The 21,858-nt window shown below is 37.4% G+C and overlaps 1 protein-coding gene across 6 annotated transcripts in view; it reads left to right on the top strand.

Annotated features, from left to right (window-relative positions):
* The window catches only part of MESK2 (misexpression suppressor of KSR 2), a 666,835-nt gene that overhangs the window by 149,803 nt on the left and 495,174 nt on the right, over positions 1–21,858 (top strand). For 4 of the 6 annotated variants that reach the window (XM_067147421.2, XM_067147418.2, XM_067147419.2 and 1 more), the window contains one exon: positions 9,853–9,903. The exons of the other annotated variants lie outside the window; for them this stretch is intronic. In XM_067147421.2, coding sequence (XP_067003522.1) covers positions 9,853–9,903 — 51 coding nt within the window. The remainder of the gene's footprint in view (positions 1–9,852; positions 9,904–21,858) is intronic. 6 annotated transcript variants of the gene reach the window in all.

Genomic DNA, 21,858 nt, shown 5'->3' on the forward strand with positions numbered 1-21,858 from the left:
CTGTTAATGCATGGTTTTATAAATACTGGCAATTTGAATGGTGATACATTCAGTTTTGATATTAGGCGCCGCATGCAGCTAGAGTGTCAATGTTTTCATCATACACGTACTTTGCTTCCTCCGGCGGGCTCTACGCTGGCTGGTCATGCTGGGCCCTGTGCCCTTAGCTGCTGACTCTTTCTTACGTAATTTTCGTTCACGCATGCGTGGAACGAACTAATTTTTAACATGCACTGAATGGGAGATTGGGTCATTACCGAAGCCAGCCCGCTACGATTACGAAAATACGCGAAGGCTTATCGCGCCGAGCAGAACATCGTGTTCCAAGTCTGTCATCTGCGGTCTGATAAACATGCTGTACTGGCTAATGAAATTAGTCAGTATCCTATCTCGTAATATTTAGTGTGGTGTCGTTAAAAGTAAATCTGTCGTGTTTTGTGTGCGGACATACAGAATCCCTATGAAGAGTCTCTTAAGGTATATCACACAGGTATGATTAACATCTAGGCTACGTACAATGAATTCTGTGAGTAATATTTTAAATAGACCTTTTTCTCAACTGTCCCTAACGGAAAAGACTGAGATAAAGACACTCGGTCGACCAACGCCTCATTTACAACTAGAGCAAGTCGGACAATATAAAGGGCGTGAATATCGACGTAGATTCCAGCCAGGGGTGTATACAGAATACGAGTGGTTGTGTGGCTGTGATTCAAGGAATGCGTTTTTCTGTTTTCCGTGCATGTTATTCGGACATGACCAGACGTGGACGAAAACCGGAGTAACAGATCTCAAACACTTGAAAGAAAAAATTAAAAAACACGAAAGTTCCTCCCAACATATCAATTCATGCATGGAATTAGCTGTGCTAGGGAAAGTTAATATAGTGACTCAACTGGATTCTGCTTATCGCCAAACCATTAACAAACACAATGATCAGGTTAGGAAAAATAGGCACATATTACGCAGAATTATTCAGTGCATAAAATTCTGTGGCGTATTTGAAGTGGCACTCCGTGGCCATGATGAGACAGAAAATTCTCTAAATCCTGGAATTTTCAAAGGCCTCATTAATTTTACGGCTGAAATAGACGTTGCTATGAAAGAACACCTGGCCAAAGCTTCTGTATTTAAAGGCACTTCAAAGACCATTCAGAACGAGCTTCTTGACTGTATGTTAAATGTGTGCAGGGAACAAATTTCTTCAGAAATTGGGGAATCCCAATTCGTTGCAATAGAAGCAGATGAAACAACGGATGTTTCAAACAAATGCCAATTGGTACTTGTTTTTCGATATGCATTAGAGGGTCACGTCCATGAAAGATTCTGGGGGTTCATGAATCCAACCGACAGGACAGCGGATGGATTGAGTCAATGTCTGTTAGAGCAAATTAATCCCATATTAAGGGACACACCACATAAACTTATTTGTCAGAGTTATGACGGAGCCAGCGTAATGAGCGGAAGGACAGGGGGTGTGCAGGCGAAATTGAAAGTACACTACCCTAATGCACATTTCATTCATTGTTATGGACACCAGCTAAATTTGACAATGCAGAAGGCTTGTTCGTACAGTCCCCAAGTCAAATTATTTTTCTGTAACCTGTCCGCAATTCCAACTTTCTTTTCCAACTCGTCTCACAGAAGTGACCTATTGAATGAAATAATGAAGACTAGACTCCCTCGGACAATCACTACTCGCTGGAACTACAACATTCGTACGGTGAATATAGTTTATGAGAATAGAGATAAACTGATCGAGTGCTTTCGTAGAATAGAAGAAGGTAAAACGTCTGTTAGCGTAAATGAAGCCAGTGGACTGCGACGTGCTCTTGAGGATACCATATTCATGTTCTGGTTGTCTATTTTTCACAAATTAATGCCGCATGTTGACATTTTGTACAATCAGCTACAAAAACGCGAAACAGATTCAGTCCAAATAAAAAAGGCTATTTCTGACTTCGCAAAGTGCGTAGCACAACAACGTGAAGAAATAGATACAATTTCATGTGACCTCACGGACTACAATAATTCCGATAAAAGACGTAGAGTAAGTGACACAAGGACCATTGCAGCGAAAGAAGTATGTGACGTTGTAATGAATCAGGTGTATGATAGGTTTGCATTTACTGGGTACATTGAAGCTGCAACACTACTGTACTCAGATTCGTTTGACAAATTCTCTATAAACTTTCCACAAAATGTATTAAATTCTACTGTGTTACATTATCCAATGTTGCAGAAAGAAAGGCTAAAGACGGAATTAGAAGTGATTTACAAACGGACAGATTTCAGGCAAGTGAAAGGAGCTCTACCACTTCTCGCTTTTATTTTAGAAAATAATCTGAAATCAACGTTCAAAGAAACGCTAAAGCTTCTCAGGATAATTGTGACAACACCCATGTCCACAGCCGAAGCAGAGCGCTGTTTTTCGACACTGGCTCGTATTAAGACATTTTTGCGCAACACAATGACCGAAGAACGACTATCTGCTCTGGCAATGATTTCTATTGCGAAAGACCTTATTTACGATATGCCTGACTTTGACGATAAAGTCATTTCTAAGTTTGTGAATTTAAGGCATAGAAGAATGGAATTCGTGTTTAAATAAAGAGATAACACTGCGGTCGTTGAACAAGGCCCTACCGTATTCATTTGTATGGCCAGGGCGAGTAGACTGTACTTCATTCGTCCTGTAGACTCAGTAGAAGGCCTATCAGTCGGTACAGTAATTTGAATGGACTTCTGTATTACAAGGCCCTCCAACGGTAGTTCCATAATGTATATAGCGCTGTGAACGTATTTCAGATAGACTTCAGTGGCAGTAGGCACATTGAAATAGTTCAAGATACATTAGTGACAGTAGGTGCTGTACATTTAAATAGTTCAAGATACTTTAGTGACAGAAGGTGCTGTACATTTAAATAGTTCAAGATACTTTAATGACAGTAGGTGCTTTACATTTAAATAGTTTATGATACTTTAGTGACAGCAGGTACTGTACATTTAAATAGTTCAAGATACTTTAGTGACAGTAGGTGCTGTACATTTAAATAGTTCAAGATACTTTAGTGACAGTAGGTGCTGTACATTAAATAGTTCAAGATACTTTAGTGACAGTAGGTGCTGTACATTTAAATAGTTCAAGATACTTAGGGTGATGAAGAGTCTGGATCGCTGCCTTCTTCGAATGGACACCAACATTTCATTCCACAGTTTCTCTTAAAATGAAGAAGATGACAGTGAAGTAGGTGAGTAATGATCAAGTATTTAACATTGTGTGATGTGTATCCGGCTATGCATTTCTTTACTCATGTGTGCTTAGTAAGAACGTAAATTTGTGAAAAGGTAGTGTGCCCCTCCACCAGTTCCCCTCAGCAGCCGCTGCTGGTCTTAACCTATAGTATCGAAAGCGGCACTCTCACTAAGGACTCGCCAAGGTTACAGACAATTGAGATGAAGTTCCTCAGGTCTACAATTCAAAAACATCTGGACAAATTAAGGAATGACATAGTGAGAAAAGAAGCTGTGACTCAGAGGACATTCTTGGATCGGGTCAGCCTGTCCAGATTGAGGTGATTCGGCCATGTAATGAGGATGGAACCAACAAGGACAGCTTATGTTAACTTGGAGAGACATGTGGCAGGAAAACGCATGGTGGCAAGACCAATAACCCACCGGATGGACATCGTAAAGATGGGCATTGCAGATCAGGGAAGGACACTGGAGGTCGTAATTAACATGACGTATGTCACTATAAGACAAAAGTGAAAAAGATTTGCCGGCAGTACCTGGGAAACTGGAACATGATAAGGTTGTCCCTAAATACTATTCTTACATGGATAAAATATTGAAGCATACGAGACGTTTATAGTGGCCCGCCTGGTAATCGTTAAGGCGTCAATCTCTACGGTCTGATACGTGGTTAGCCGATTCGACTTCCGTTGGTAGAAGGAAAAATCACCATCAAAATATTGGCTGGTAGAGCAGGAGGGGTGTCGGTATACAATTTCTAATCACTTGATTGCGTGCCAAAAACCTGGATTCAATTAAAGTCTCGCAGCAGTGTTCATGTGGAGTGAGGGCATATGTCGCTGTTGGTGGTGGTTCGACCATGGGAAGGTGACGTTAAGCCTTGAGCAGACCCTTCGGTGTTATTCTACAGGAGTATGCTATGTGCCGGCACCAGGTTTCACCCTCTCCCTTTCTACTATCATATGTCATTCATTTCATCTCATTAACTCCTAAGACTAGGTTGACGTCGGGAAATGCATCTGTTTCGTAATAACTTGCTACGAAGATGAGTCATACTTCCTACCCGACCCAGCAGAGAAACAGGACAAGTGTTGGACATACAGTACATGAGAAGCCTGTAATGATTCAGGCATGTTTTTACGTGTGCCTCTTATAGAAATGTAAAATTTGGACATTTATAATGAAGTAAATTTTTTATTTAAAATTCCAATGTATCAGTATCATAGTACAATAGGAACAGATAGTATAAAGACCGTATTAGTCGTTACAAGCACTGGTACATACATAGCCGTTATAATACTGCGTAGAACATTGCTTGGTATTTTGTTAGACACACTTCTGAAACAAAGAACACCCCGAGCTCAGTTTTAATCTAGACTGTTTCAACTTTGGTTGTACTGTAGTTTTATAACCATGACGCCCAACTGACGCACAGTTCTCTGTTCGTGACCGCTGGACTACGAGACAACTTTTCCAATTATGCCCTATCGTACGCCGGCGGCATAGCATTTTCTATTCATAGTGAGGACAGTGCGTGGGCAGGATTGTGTTGGATTCAAACTAGTTAACAGCTAGCAGGAAATATTCCCGCGGGATGTTTTTATCTCAAACTCAATCTAAATGAAAGTTTGTAATCACCATAAATCTCTAACAGGACAGAACGCTATATTGTGTTCTTCTTCTGTAGGTATTTACAACAAATGTGTGTTCTTAAAAGGCAGTTTTACACATCTAATTAATGTCCATGACCCATAACTTGCAGGAAATCCTGTACGTAGAATTGAAATATAAAATTATATCCGTATTTATTGACTAGATCCATTCCATCTGTCTGTCTGTTAGGTCATCAGCCCAGAGGCTGGTTGGATCCTCAAATAGCACCACCAAAGGTTATGCGGTTATAAGGAAACCCAAAAAACCAATGGCAGCACCAAAATGAGGCGTACTAGGCAAGATGAGGAGTGAGGTAGTTTGCCATTGCTTTCCTCACTGGGTCAGAAAGTACTACTGCAGCACGACTGACCCTATGAGCAGCACCTTTCATAACACTCAGATGCACTAGTCATGCTCTGAATGTCATTACTCAGTACTATCCATACCCCAGCAACTTCCATATTGTCACAGCCATGGATGTTGACTGGGACTTCGGTGGAAGCTACACTTTACTCTGGCCTGTGCCAAGAGATGGATGCGAAGTACTGTATCCATCAAGAAATGACAGCAGGCAGATCCATTCCATACTAACGTTCAAATACAGTATAAACTATTTGAGACGAAGCAATCGTTCAATATTTATCCATGGGAACTTTTATCGCTTGGAGATGTTAAAGTGGTACTGACTAATTCGAGGAGTAGATAAGAGAATTAACACAACGTTCAGGAGGTAACTTAAAATTTTGACGAGGTTTTAGTTTTTTTTTATTATGGTTGATATACACTGGCTTGCCAGAAGTCGTGGTATACCCATCGAACAAAGCATAGGGATGTCTCCAGCCCAGAGAAGTTCAGCTATCGGACATGGCGTGAATTTCACTTATCAGAAGAATTGTGTAGAGATACGAAACCGTTCTGACTAGATAGTATCTTAGTTTCCTGAATTTATAGTTGCAGAATCTTTGGTGTGAATGGAACTCTCAACTAATTCCCATAAGTGCATGATTGTTTTCATGTTGGGCGAACATGGTGGCCACACCGTTATGTGGGATACTCATAATGCCCCTAAAATCAGCCCTGGACAACTAAGTTCTGATGGGAAGGTGCACTTCGGTATCCAGTTGAAATATCTTATCTTGTCGGGAAATATGAAACCCATGAATGGTTTAATTGATCACCGGGTGTTGTAGCGGCCAACGTTTGTTTTTTCGAATCCGTGAAATTACTGTATTGGAAATCTGCTGGATATGTGTCTGGTATCTCCAGGGTTGAACATGGCTGTGATTTGAGTCAGGGTTGCTGCTTTGATGCTGTCGACAATATTAGTAGTCGCAATTATTAGCAACCGTTTTGGACCTCTGTGCATGTCCATAGTGGAACGTAATAACGTTACTGAGGTATCCTGGAGCACCTGGAGAATGTGTGTGTATAAATTCAGAAATTGAATATCCATCCGTCTGGCGAACTCGGATTAACTATAATATGGACGCATCTAGTATTCCTTGAATCCTTATCTATCCATTAGTACTATTAATATAGGAAAACAAACATAATTTGAGAGCTTGCATATTTCAGTTAATCATATGTGGCCAAGGAGGACAGTTGTAATAAGTAAACATAAAAATATAATTTGTTAAATACACTTTCAATCGCCGTAGACTTTGAGATGTCAGGATTTCAGAATTTTGAACCACAAGAGTTCTTTAAGAATGTGCAAACGGACTTGTAGCATTTAACTAAAATGACACTTCAGGCGGGATCGAACCTGCAATCCTTGATAACAGAAAGGCTATAACAACCACCTACACCTCTAAGAAGGGCATAATGTAAAACCAGAAATACTGCGTAAACAGTTGTATCAGAAAAAAAGGAAAAAGAAAAGAGAGAAAAATTGAAGTCTGGAGAAAAGTCACCCAACAGGCAACAACATCCTATGAACAAAATTTCTATCGCTCGAACCTGCCGTTTAAAGTTCTAGAATCTACAGTTATCGTCTGCTTAATATTTATACCATTGTTCACAACTCACTTTTATTGTTCCATTACGAATTACTCTCTCAAACAAAAACATAGACATTATAGCAAACTACTATACAGACGTGGCACTAAGGGCAGCTCTGAAGTTTCCGAACCGGTTTCAGTTATGCACAGGTCAGTCTATTTGAACATCGACCAGCTAGCTGCTCACGACGAATAAGGGTTAATATTGCTCAGAAAATTATTATGACAGATCACTTATAATTGCAAAGTTTTGTGCTTTTGTTGAACTTTGAATATGGATGCTGAAATTTTTTTTATGATTCCGATCTTGCATGAAAGTGAGGTAAAGCTGTATAAATGTACAGAAACCCTTTTTGAAGTATACATAGGGCGAGAGCTGTCAGTAAGCAAACTATTCGAAGTTGGTTAATAGTATTTCAACAGTATGAGCTATGAACTTTTCCCTCACTTTTCGAGTTGAAAATTTCAAGATTTTCAATTAAGAAATGATGTTTTAGTTTACCGAAAACTACATTTCAGCTAGTACACTTCCTATTCTGTAGTTTTCTCCTTTTTACATTGAAAAAGAGCTTTACCTCAGCATCGCACATTGAAGGCAAATAGTTTACAAATAAGAGAGAACTTTCCAAACAGGAAAGTTTAATTAAACAAGTTGAAAAATGTGGATTTTTACTTGTACATAATTTTTGCTTTACGGTAATCAAGAAGAAAGATTAAATCTTTGAATATCACCGAAATGTAATACTAGATGCGTCCATATTATAGTTGTTTAGATATCTACACTTGATTTGTTGGTTTTGTGCTTCTATTTAGAAGTCTGTCGGGTCAGATCTGAATGGAATTGAAATCCAAAAGTATATAGTATTGTTAGTCATTTGGAATGTCTGAAGGATGATTTCTCAAATTGTGAATACCATGGAATATTTCTGAACTCAATTCTAATAAACTTAACTTTCGTGGCCTTGGGAACCTCTGGAAATGTTTCTCTGTGGTTAGACTGTTCACAGCCTTTTGACATGACCTTAGGAAAAGCACTGCAGATGTATCAGGTACTGTAACTCTTAACATTATTTATATAGCAACTGCTTTGGTGCTTGCTAATCTGTATGGCTTTACTGGTAGTAATGGTAGTACAGTATGTTTGCACTATGCAGGCCTATTTTTTTAAGAAAGAGTTCTTAATAGATCAGCCACTCAGTTATTTCCTTGTTACATTATTAAGTGTTCTGAATTATAAGATATGTTCATAGTTTAACATCTTTGTGTTATATCAGTTAAATTAAATTGTCAGTGATGCAATTTTCTATAGTAACAATTTCAAATTGCCATGGGTGATTTGTTTTTTCTATTACCACATTGAGTTACATCAATTTGCGGAGTTATCCTAGATGAGCGAGAAAACAAATTAGATAGAAAATATATCCCGAGACTAGTGGCAGTAAATTGTTGTCCACTTTCCTGACTTCTACCCTCGTTAAAAATGTCTCAATAGTTCCTCGTTCCGTGGTATATCTCGGGGTTTGTACTGTTAGAACATTTCCTACTTCTAGCTGCCTGACCTAGAAAGTCAACAAACACAAAAAAAGCCGGGAGGATTCGCCACCCAGACCACGCGTCACCTAGTAATACATTGGCTTTCGGGCTGAACAGTGGTGATTTGGCAGGCCAAGGCCCTTCAGGGATGTTCCGTCATAGATACTTTTTTCTTCTTGCTGACAATCCTCAGGGCATCGTTATTGCCATGCTAAATGCTTCCTTGATATATTTCAATTTATCTTAAGCTTGTACTGGAACAGCCCTAAAAGATAGACTGTCAGCAGCCTTCAGTAAGGTGGGCATTATCGTTCAGTTGGCACTGTAAAGTTTCATTTAATATGAATAAGTATTCAGTAACACCTTTCCCATCCTATAGTATATTGAACCATTTCAGGATGTATAAGTCGTCATAAATTAATCAGGCCTTGAAAATTGTTATTAAGAAAAGGGTTGTCACTTAAGACACTTATTATAAACTTTGTCTATATCTTCGCAAGATACCGATAATTTGTTCATACATATTCAAACTTGGTCATTAAATTTTGTCATTCAGGCCTTTGCTTTTTTACATGCTTTTTATTAACAAGTTCTTTTCCACTTCAGTTAAAAGAGTAATTGGTATAGTAAGTCTAGTTTGTAAAATAATTTTTTATTTTGGGGATTTTATGGTGTAATTCTCTGCTCAAACTTTATACTTAAAAAAGTAATCGTATATGTGGAATAATTCAATCAAAAGGTTTAACAAAAGTGTTCTTGTATTGTAGCATAATGGCATTATTTATTAACACATCGGTAATATGTTACTATTCGCCTCACTTCATAAATTGAAGTAGTACTTCGAGTACAGAAATTTATAATTTTATCCGAACTCAAAGCATCACGTAAATTTACTGAAAAGAACATTGGTAATATTTAAGTTTGCCAATAGCTGTTTTTCAGCTTAATACTTGAAAATTTTCACTACGAATGGAACATGCAGTGCATATTTGCTTTGTCTTTTCTTGGTCATTGGTTTAAAATATTGCAAACATGATTTTAGTATAAGTCTTCATCTTAAGTTCCACTTCTAAGCCTGTCTGTATCCTGGAGCATAGTATATTTAGTGTGATAGTGGCTGATCTTTAAGGATTCGCTCAGAGTATTGAAGTAAGATATTGGCGTGAAAAATGAATGTTGCTAAGTTTGTGAATGTTTTGCTTCAGTTATCACTTGTGAATGCTCAGCTTTTAGATGTCAGATTGTTTGAACATAGCTCTAAACTTTGTTAAATCTCCCCAGATTCGGAGTTATAATGTAGATGGCTATATAAAATGAAATTTCCCTGTCTTCTAAACGATAGTGTAAGCTAGGCTAGAATGTAAATGCTGCTGTAGACTTGTATTTCTATGCAGGTATGATTTGTTTTTAGGGAACGCAAAATGCCGACTTCAGCATCTGCAGAGGAAACAGCCTTACTGGGGTAAGACAAGTCAGTCCATGCGGCCCTGCCCTCGCTGTTCTGTTTCTATCCTGTTGTGATGTTTTCCTGTTTAGATGACGGCGTTCTTTGCCGACACTTCATCTCTCCTCCGCTCTCTTGTGTGCTTGTTTTGTTTGTAAAGAGAAAAACTTACACCTTCTTCCTCCACTTCCTTTACCTGTGATGTTATAATCAAGACTGCTGATATTATTTATTTTTATGTATCAATGAAATATGTAATGTCACAGAAGAATATTTACTACCTGTATGGCAAGATTGTGAAAATATTTACCATGAAATGACTATGATCTTAATATGTATTATGTATTTTGATAACGGTAGCTTGTAGGAAATGTTTATTTAGTGTTTTTTATTTCGTTCAGTCTGTAAAGCGAATTGTAAGCATTTTGTGATACTTTTTTGCGTGGTATTGAAGATTGCAGTTACCTAATTTATGCTCTGTCTTGTGTTGCCTGTGGAAGAAGTTCTAGTTAAGCAGTAATCCCTTTGGTGACATTCCAGGTAATTCGTGTAGGAATAATCTTATGGCTATTCGAATATGTACATAAGCCATGTTTACCTTCTGTGCAAATGTACTTTATACATATCTTGGAAAAAAAAATCAATTTCAAGCGTTCATTGTGTATTTATTGTAATCTTCATGTTTAGGAATTTCCAGTTTTTGTATTGGAGAATATCACAGAATTAAACAAAATTCCATTGGTTGCTATTATGTTCATCTTATTCGTCCTTCTTCGGAAAATGATACTCGTATGCTATACAGATAATGCAGTAGATTTTGTTTGTACTTAAAGCTGCTGTGTTACCATGACCCTTCTGATAATTAATATCGTCAGTAGATTTTATCTGCAATGTCATGATATGAAATGAGTTGAAAATCCGGACTTGGTTCAGATCTTCTTTGTATTTCATATGCCATCTGAACTTTAGTGTACAGAAGCGAATCTCAAACTGCGTGACATGTAGATCACTTGAATTATGAACCACTTGTACCATACGTAGCAGCGTTTTTCTATAGATATCTAGATGTTAGTAAAACTAGGTATTTAAAAAAATCCATTTATATGGCTATAAGTGAAGTATCTCACAGTTTATTTTTAGTCGTGTTAACAGTTTTGCCGTAATTTGGGATAGATCTTTTTGGTGAATCCATTTGAACTTTACCCTTCTCATAAAGGTACACATATATCAATGTTAGTGTCTAATACTCTTTATAGCTAATTGGCCCATTAACGTGGTTACTATCGCGCAGTTGGCATTATTTATTATTACGGCTGTAAAATTATTTACTGGCTCCGCGTTACCAATTCTCTTCTCCAGAGGGGAGAGAGAGAGAATTTTATATGCTAGCATGTTACGGCTAGTGAAGTCTCCTAACGAAATCATAACCCCTCAGATCATGTATAGCTTTCCTTTGCTGCAAGAGTTGTTCTCTTTGATGCATTTATTCACAATAGTGAACAAAATGTACTAGTTTGTGTACTTAGTTACTTTGTAGACATGGTTTGTTCGGAGTGTGATGCATTGACTGTAATCACATTTTCGTCTTTCCATAATCAATGAATTCTGTAGTACTAGCTACATTACTCCAAATTTTTTTCGTAATTTCTTATAATTAGTATTATATCTTCTTTCTTCAGAAAATTAGTAGTTTTTGTACATATGTTTCCTCGACTCAGATGCAGAAATCTGATTTTTAATCTAGATTATTAAGGGTTTTGGTACCTTTTCAGGCTTCATTTATCATTTGGATGTTATTCAGGTGGAATTAGTTATGCGATTTTTTCAATTTTATCATAACATCCAGTACGGTCGTTATTTTGTGCAAGTAGTAAGAAACCTAATATGGGTGACAAAATATTTCGTAACCATGTTTTTTAACTCTTGGACTTCAGTTAGCTATGAAGTGATAATGAATGAGGTACCGAATGAAGGCCGAAACTAGCTCCTTAAGCAGTTTCTGCATCATTCTTCATAATATTTCATCCTACCGAATTTCCATTTGTCTCTCTCCATCTGATATATCCTTCTGTAGTTTAACTTTACTTTTGAGACCAGTCTTCTTTTGTCTTCTTGTGTAATTTTTTTAGAACTGTATGCTCTGGACCTGACAAATATTTCAGAATACCAAGGTGACGTATTTCAACTTTCTTCTGTCATTTTCCTGTAAGATGCACTTTCCTATCTAGTATTTGTAACTCCAGTAGTTCAACGATTATTCTGGTAAAGTGTCTTACATCTTAGTCCTGTTAATTTGTCGCGGAAATATTAAGTAATACTGTTTCACCACTTTGGACGTTCAACGAAAAATAAATTTATCGTAATTTAGTGACTCATTTATGGGTGCTTAATTATAATTTTAATCTATATCCAGCGGAACGCATCTCACGTTTTTCTTTGAAATTTGGTGGCTTTTATAAACTTCATCACTGTTTATTATAGTTGCACATTCATCTTCTATAATACACTTCCAGGGTAACACTTGAACCTGAGCATAAATTATTTGGTGACTGTTCTCCGGATTTTCATAACCTCGATAATATTCTCTTTCGTGGGAGATAATTTAGATTTCTCAAATAAACCTGATTTTACCAGTCATTTTTGTTTAAATCCAGTTCGTAAATTGTTTTAATTGTGCAGAAAAATGCATGTTTAATCAGGAATGAAGACCGAAACTAGCTCCGTAAGCAATTTCTGCATCATTCTTCATAATGTTTCATCCTAGAAAATGGTGCAAGAAAATGTAAACGTTTCGTATTATATAGATTAACCGTAGAGATACGTTCTGTTATGAATGAGTGTCGGTTTTGTTCCGTATACAATATCTTAAGGGACAAAGCGATTAGAGGAAATAATTTATTTGGAAAATTTTGTTCCTCAATTTTTATCGAATGCAGCAACTCTGTCAACTGATACATATACAACTCAAGTTTTTCTTGTGTTCCTCATAAAATGTTTTTATTCAACTTATTCTACTAAAAATTGCCTTTATCGTATTTTTCTCTCATTTTATTGCATATAACTTTGCACATAATACCGTCCGTGGACTATGAAAACGTAGGAGCCGAAACAGTGTGAAATAGTATGTAGAATTCACCTGTTGCAATACTTCCCTTCCTGTTCCTTTCGTACGCAGGTTTGCTTGAATTTTTGCTTCGCTTGCAACATATTTTGATTCGCGTTTAAAGAATGCAACGAGAAAATTCTCGTTTGCTAACGTTAAACACCCTTTCTCATTGTGCTCACAGTTGATTCTCAGCCGGACTGTTCGTGAAGGATTTATTGCGATATTCTCTCTTTTTTTTCCCTTCCTCGTCGAAAATACTCACGGGCCTGGGTACTGTAGTTGGAAAGAACGTTATGTAGATGTACGTCCATTTTCTCTGGGACAAATCAGTGAACTAGCCTTGTTTTTTGCCCTCTGCAACAGTCAGCACTTTAGGCCTACTTTTCTTAGATCAAATTACTTGATTCTGTAGGGTTGTTCGTTATGCACCGATACTTAGCTGACACTTGACGTTGTGTTATGGAATATGTAGATAGTCTTGAGGCAAATAACTATTAAAGTTGTAGTACGTTCTGGAATTGTTGCCACGGGGTTTGATGTATGAATATTCCTATAGGTAACTGCAGAAATGTTGATGTTTACTTCTTCTGGCTTACACAAGACAAAGCTTTAGAGATACAGACTATATTAATGAGTATTAAGGGATTTGTCCTATTATAATGTATTTTATTGTAGATATGACAGTTTTAGACATCTGATTTATTTATTATTTATTGATACAGAATACCTTATAAAATAGGATTGTTCCATGATATTTTTGTATGTTATATAAATCAATGTTTTTTTTTAATATTTGTATACTGGTCTTGGCTGAGAATCATTGTGTTGCACCTATATTTTATATACATTCCGAAAATGTTTGTGTTGTATATTCTCCATCCATATCGAATTTGTTTGTGGATAAAAGATCCTGCTGTATGCATATTTGAATAATACATTTTTATTTTGGCATAAATTATCTTGTGTTCATTGTTAATTTTTGTATGGCTGAATGAGTGTATGATTTTATTAACTTCCCAAAGTTTTAATATGTCCTACTGAACTTCCTTTTCCTGACTTACTTTTTGATTTTCCCAATGCTTTATATTTCATGTTGTAATATGTTATACATATGTTATTGTGGATATGAGGGATAAAACCCTTTATGCCCACAATTTTTTCGTAGTGAAAAACATGATTTAGTTACTCTCAAATAATACAGAATTTCCTTATGCTGAATGATTTTAAAATACTGTCATACAATCTTGATCATTTTTCATATTTTTGGGTTAACGCGATCATATGTATCGCTAATGGCACAAGAAGGTAGTTTATATAACGCATTTTGAAGCATGCCTCTCCAATCTTCATGGGAAATCTTCGTAGATCGTAGAACACTGCTGCGTTTTAAACAAATTATTTCGATTTTCCTTTGCGTCATAAATGTAGGCCTTATGGTTATATAAAATTTGCATTGATAAATAAAACTCTGCCGTTCGATTAAACACGAAACACCTTTTAGAAATTCCAAAACGAACATAAAGATATACAGTAAATAAACTGTATTTATTTTCAGCAAGATTCGACAGCTTAATGCCGTCTAAAGTTTTACACCCAAGACCGAATATGATGTCCAGTCACGCAAAAGACAAGCACGTCTAATTTAAAATACAGGCTCCATGTAGGTGTGGCAGTGTGAATGGCATGTATTCTCGCAATCGTGCTAGATGCTGTCTTAGGATGAGTGTATAAATACTTTCAATAGCAATAAAATTATCATGCTCTCTCCTAGCCAAGTTAATATGTAAAGCTTACCTTTAGCAGCATATTACTTCATTCTTTTCCTGCACTTCGGAACTGTTTTCCTTCATACATTCTAGAATCGAAGTTACACTGAATTTCCGCGTAGGGCCTACATTGAGAGTTAGGATATGAAGTCATAGTTTCATCAAAAACCCCCAACGTGTTCTTGAGACTGTAAATGCATCCATCCTAAATGTCTGTTCAATTCAAATAATTAGATTTACAAATCTAGGCGTATATTATGAAATTAGCTTCGCGAAAGCTGGTGGTATTTCTTTTCCTTTAGTAGTTCCAACTCGCCGTACTTTAACAAGCTTTAAGAACAACATGTAGGCTACGATAAGTTCTATATTTATCCCCCGTTTCATTTTCCACCGCCGGTTACCCTGAAGATTTTCCGCGGTTTCCCATTCCTAATACATTCTTGCAACGCCGAAAACCTTCCATGTGTTAGTGCGACGTTAAACCAATAGTGAAAAAAGGTTCATCCTTCGTGATCAGAAATGATATGTAAACTCTTAACTTAGTCTATATCATGAAAATGATCTGAGAACAGTAAATTCAATGACAAAAGAAAAGTAATGATCACCATGTCAACTGTCACGTAAAAATGGCAACACCGCCTTTACAAAGAATTATGTCTCAAAGAGCATTTAAGAGCCTTTATATGTAAAATGATGAGAAAGCTAGTGTGTCGTCCGTTTTGCTTCCAAAGGACATAGATTTAGTATTTTACGAGCGCTAAATCGTAAAGCTTTACTCTGCCTGGGTACAAGATCGATTTTAACCATGTTACACCTTAAATTTAGTGACATGTCTGGACACTTACTTAGCCATCGGTTTGTAGTTTGATTCTAGGTTTACGTCAGTTTCCAGTCATTCGACCGGGTCAGAAGTGGAATTGAAGTCCCCATCTAGCGGCGAAGATTCGAATCGTGCCGGTTGCCGAAGTATGTCGCACTCCTCTGGGGCAGTGATTAATGACTGACGGATGAAAATGAAATGATATTGGAAAGTGTTCGTGGGATGAAATATGACAGGGAAAACCGGCGATAAATTTTATAAATAAAGTACACAAATTTTTTAAATACATTACTATTCAGCAAATTTCATTATATAATTTAGTACACATACATACGTATATTGCTGTTAACATCAATTTTCACATTCTAATAAACTCTTAACACAAAACTCAAATATATGCTGCAAAAATGTGTATTATTGTGATTGACATATTTTATAATAGGTGAAAACTTGTGGCTGGGTTGTAAGAAAAAGTAACTCACTCGATCGTGATCAAACCATCACTACTGACAATTAACAAATTAACTAGTAATAGAAACGTTGCGATGGTAAGACGTCCAATGACCGAATACGATTTTGGACCAGTATTGCTTCATTTCTTCACTTACCGGTATAAATAATAATAATAATTATTATTATTTACTACAAAAAAATTATCCTTCCGGTGGGGCAAACAAAACAAAAGAAAAGAAAATGTATATGTTAGGGAAAATGTGCTGCACATGTTGGTTTCCCTCAAATTTCCGTAAACTGTACTACACCAATTGCATTTTCTTCATGTCAGAGGTTCCCTCTACAAACCCCCTTGTTTTTTTCGTGCTTCTGAGCTTTCTGCTAAGTCTTGTTAATCAGCTGGTTCAGGTAAGGGTTCTACAAATGCAATTACTCTAAAGAAAATTCGAAACAATGAAATAATTTTTTTCGTGATATTGCGATCTACTGAATCGTTGGAGACTAAAAACTGTATTTTGTTTACAAAAACGAATCTGTTGTTTGAATTCTTAACCATGCGCTATGGAAAATGCTCGTAAGAATTTTTGTTTCGCACTCTTTAATTATACGTGGAACATGATCCATATGAACTGATAAAATGTTTTTAAAAAACAGAAGTCGGAAAGTGTGATAGTTTTTGGCAGATAACCATTCAAATATGTATTTCAGTACTTACAATATTAAGACAATAAACATTAAATTCCCTTCTAATAAACAACCATAGCAAAACATTTTAGAAATGAAGAAATAATTGGAGCGTAAATAAAATAAAAATTCTTCAGATTATCCCAGTTATTTCTGGTGTCTATGGCTCCATTAGTTTTGGCTGAGGTTTAAAGTCTGATGCTCTTCCTGACCCAACGTGATTTTTAGGTGATAATCTCGACCCAGGATCGACTTGGATTAGAACCTCAGTCCCCACCCCCCACCCCTCCTACCCCGGTGTAAATAATTGAATGTTACAAAATTGTTTAAAAACGAATAATTCACACTTCAGCAAAGTTCAACATTTTCGTTTATTTTTTATTTATTTTTTCAGTAAATAGTTAACTATATTGATAAAACATTTAGTATATTAAATTGTTTGCAGATGCTTGATTTCTTAATAGTTTCGATTTACTTGGTTGAATTGTCGAAAACCCGTATAGCTGTTTAAATTTGTCAAGTTAATTTTTATTTCGGGCTGGAGGTTGAACGCCATATACCTCAGCCTTCTCCCCCCCGAGTACGGCGCTGGACAGCCAGGACTGTCCTATTCTGCTTTTCATTCTATAGGGACGATCCTACTGTCATTTTAGATAACACCTAATTCACATTGCGTTATTTGTAGTTTTTGCAAGGAAGTATAGTATCAAACGTGTATTATTTCTTACGTATTCTTGAAGCAGTCATCTGTACCGCAGCTTAATTCTTTAATATACCAATCTGGTGGTCATGATCATTAAAGGCGTCTAACACTGTGGTTAGCCGGTTCAAGTCCCATCGGTCGAAATAATTTTCAGCATCAAAATGTTGACCGGCAGGGTAGAAGAGGTGGGATACAATGTGTTGATTGCGTAATTAAAGCCTTAATTCATTACCAAGCCTCTCCGCTGTGTTCATATGGAGGCCATATGACGCTGTTGATAGTCATTCGTCCGTCAGATGGAGACTTTAAGCCTTGAAGCAGACCCGTTGGTGCTCTTCGATAGGAGTAGGCTATGTGCCGACACTGGCTTTCACCCTCTCGCTACCTCATCATGCCACATCCAGACGCGTAGATCACTGATGTGTGTCAAATAGGAAGACCTGCACTAGGCGAGCCGAATATGTCCTCGGACACTCCTGGCAGTAAAAGCCATACGATAGATAAATAAATAAATAAATAAATAAATTATAGAATGACTAGAAATCTGACCAAGACTTGCAACAAGTAAATTTACCTGTGCATTTTTTTCAAAAGGTGCTTCAGTATTTAATATACCGGTACCCATATCTGCAGTTAAAACATGTTGGTGATCCTTCCAGTAACGTGACAGTGTTTGTAGATTCTGCAGGGCTGGCAAGGTGGTGGTGGTGGTGGTGATTATTGTTTAAAGAGGAAGTACAACTGGGCAACCATCCTCTATATAACACTAATCAGAGAGAAAAAATGGAAGGGGTCCGACACTTCGACAAATGAAGGTATCGGCCAAAGGAAGATAAGGGCCACGAAGGGCGTGAAAATGAAAGACTCCCCAGCCCTCGCAAACCTAATAGCGTCGGGGTCGGAAAAAAACAAGAGTTGACCAATGGAGGTCAGATAGGATAGATGAAAGTGAGGGCTGGCGAGGCATGGCTTTCTAGTACTTTGTACGCTGTATTGAAGGGCTGATTCTGTTATGAAATTTTAATAGTTTTATTGTATGTTTTAAGTATTTGCATGATCGTGAGGCATTGTGAAAATTTTATCAATGGATGATGAATTTTATTGTTTCAAGTTTAAGTATTGTTTTGTCTTTGCATTGATTCAAATTTTGATAACAGCAAATGTATCTCCAGCTATTTTCACTTCAGTTCATATTGCAGCATCGCGCCCATACTCGTACCTCTTCCTAATGGTTTGAAATTTGGATCTGCTTTTCTCAGTTATCAGTGATATGCTACTATTGCTGTAGAATTTCTTGTTGAAATGGGTAAATATAAAGTCTCACTCTTATTGGTAAATGACCCTGAAGTTATGTAGGCTGAATGAGTTTTAGATTGTAGATATAATGCTTAGATTCTTAGATTCTTAGATAAATTAGGTAAATATTTAACCGTGTTATTGGAATAAGCACGTGTAATTGCACAGCAAATCTACTTCTTTCCCAGCGCATACAATCACCTAATAGTTCATATAGTGGGCATTCTACAGAAGAAACACAGCTTATTTAATGCTAAGTAGAATGTATCTTCTAGTATAGTTACGCAAATTCAAGGTCATCTCAATCATTGAAATCCTCATCTTTAGTGCAGCAGGTAAGTCCAAATGATGTTCATAATTTAGTAGTGTGGTCATACCTTGAATTGGGAGAACTAGACTATATGTTTTATAATTATCACTACGTAATGGACGATAACACTGAAGAATATTATATGTTGAATTGCAGTAGTGCGTATTTCTACAGGCTTGCTGGTGCAGTTATGACTAAGAAAGCATGAGGGGGATCAATCAGTGGGGTTAAGACAGTGTTGCTACATCTCGGAAATTCGGAAGAACTTCGGATTTTAAAAAGATATAATACGAAATTAGATAGAAATTTCAGATTTTTCCGTCCTCACTTTATAGACATAAGCTATTAGGAAGAAGTACTTTACACGGCTGCACATCAGCCCAGTATTGTGTGTTTAACGTCCCTTCATCTACCGTCAGTTTTAAGAGAATTTTGGGTGCGAGGTTGACTTCTTTGACGTTTGAACGGTACGGGTTTCTAGCATGTAGGCCCCTATCCATTTTAAAATGCCAGCCGACTGAGCTGGGATATCAATACATGACATACTTTCCTACTACATAACTCCTGGGGACAGTGGAAGAATAAATTCCTGCCAATTTCGAACTTGGTATGGTCTTTCTGTGTCTGACAAAACATCTACGAGAGCAAGGGGAAAGAAGCTTAGGGCTGGTAGGTCTGGTAAAATAACCGGTTGTACAGTGGGCTGCAGAAAACTCTTCGCTTTCTTCACGATTGAAATTACCTACTAAAAGGGTTTGTGAGAAATACTAGCACATATTTTTATCGGATTTTGAGAATATTTTGCTACGTTCATGATTAGCAGTCCAAAGAAAGGATGTTTTTTTCCTTAACGTGTTGACGTCGTATGAAGCAGCCAAATATTTTCATTTCATATCTCATCCATCCTCTTTCCTTTGTTGAGAAAGATCATCGCTTGCTATAGCCAAATACAGCAGCGGTATCTTGGTGGAGCACAATTTAGTGTAAGGAAAGGAACATTAAACATTTTTTTTTTTTTTTTTGCTAGGGGCTTTACGTCGCACCGACACAGATAGGTCTTATGGCGACGATGGGATAGGAAAGGCTTAGGAGTTGGAAGGAAGCGGCCGTGACCTTAATTAAGGTACAGCCCCAGCATTTGCCTGGTGTGAAAATGGGAAACCACGGAAAACCATCTTCAGGGCTGCCGATAGTGGGATTCGAACCTACTATCTCCCGGATGCAAGCTCACAGCCGCGCGCCTCTACGCGCACGGCCAGCTCGCCCGGTCATTAAACAAAATGGAACACTGTAATATATTCTCAGCCAGTATCTGAAACATCGCTACATCGTAGATTTGAATTTCGGAAGGCATGCAATGATCCCTCTCCCCACAATATGTAACTTACTCAGAAACTGTAAGTGAATAGCATTAATGCGGTCCTCTTAATACTGAACACGGGAGATGTCCACGTCGCGTCGATGTTGTACATGCGTTGATCTGCTTCAGAAGTTTTAGGATCTATAGTATAGCATATAATTACACTTACTGACATTTTGGACTGAATTTGGTGTCAAAATTATCCGTGTAATGCATATCATGATAGTTTTAAGAAACGTGGGCGTAGACGGCAAGATAAACAGAGATCTTGGGTTGACTCGAAATCGGTATGTTTATCGATTTCAAGGCATGACAACCGATACCACATTGATAGCTGAAACTAGAAACTTAGAGTTCATTAGATCATTCTCAGAAGTTTCAAGGTAGGACTGTGGAAGACATTAAAGTTAATAATCAGTATATAAATACCATACTTATACTTCTAAATTACAGTCGGGGAAAATTTGTATTTGTATAATTCCACCGTAAACAGTGGTGTTTGTGTGAAGCACTCTAGCTGTTTTAACCCATCACCAAAACTTTCCAGTCGTTAAGCCCTTGCACCAGACAAACAAGGAAATGAACCTTAATGCGTATTGCGTAAAATGTTATGAAAATAGTTTACTGTGAGTCATATGGCATGCCTGCTGATTGAACCTGCTAGAGATTAGTCAGGTTTCAGAGGATATCCCGTAATTTTAGAATAAACTATTTAACATTATCCGCTCAAAGGATAAAGGCACTCATAATAAAAGCTCAGACAGAGAAGAATGTCTTTGCACATCTGAAGAATGGGGACAGAGAGAGATAAACAGATAGGAAAAACGTCCACTGTAAAATAAGAAGGGATTCATTCAGACACTTTAACCTTTTCACACCGGTGTAGCGAGTACGGTTGCGTGGCCCTCTGTACGCGAGCAGAGAATTCACCAAGCCCGCTGTACGGGATACTTGTCTGGCTGCGCTCTCCCGTCCGCATACGGCTCGCGACGTGAGGATGTTAAATGTATTTTATTTTTACTCTGGAACTCCACCTGCAACCACTTTCTGAAAAAAAGCATTTATTAGTTTCCTCGCACAGAAGAGTTATGATACTCGTGTTGAAAAACAGCTGAAAGAAACTAGACTTGCTAGTATTGTCCACTAAAATTTTCAGTCCGGAATTAGCCGCGTCGAAATAATGTTTCTTCGGATTCAGGTTCTTCTTTTTCCAATTTAGTTTTCCGCTCGGTGGTTCACGCTCCTGGTCTTCATCATCACTATCTTCGTCTTCAGTCGAATCGTCGAAGTAGGCCGACCTTTTAGACGACGAAGCGGTAACTGAAGTAGGAAAGGTGCCTGAAGTAGAAAGTGTGATTGAAGTCGTTCCGTCACCAGAAGCAGATGATAAATCACTATCATCGTAATCTTCTTCAAAGTCACTACCCAATATGAGGGTAAGAGCTTCCTCCGCAGTGTATCTGCCCTCCGTCATC

This window comes from Anabrus simplex, chromosome 5 (genome assembly GCF_040414725.1).
Source record: "Anabrus simplex isolate iqAnaSimp1 chromosome 5, ASM4041472v1, whole genome shotgun sequence".
In the NCBI taxonomy this organism is placed as follows: Eukaryota; Metazoa; Arthropoda; class Insecta; order Orthoptera; family Tettigoniidae; genus Anabrus; species Anabrus simplex.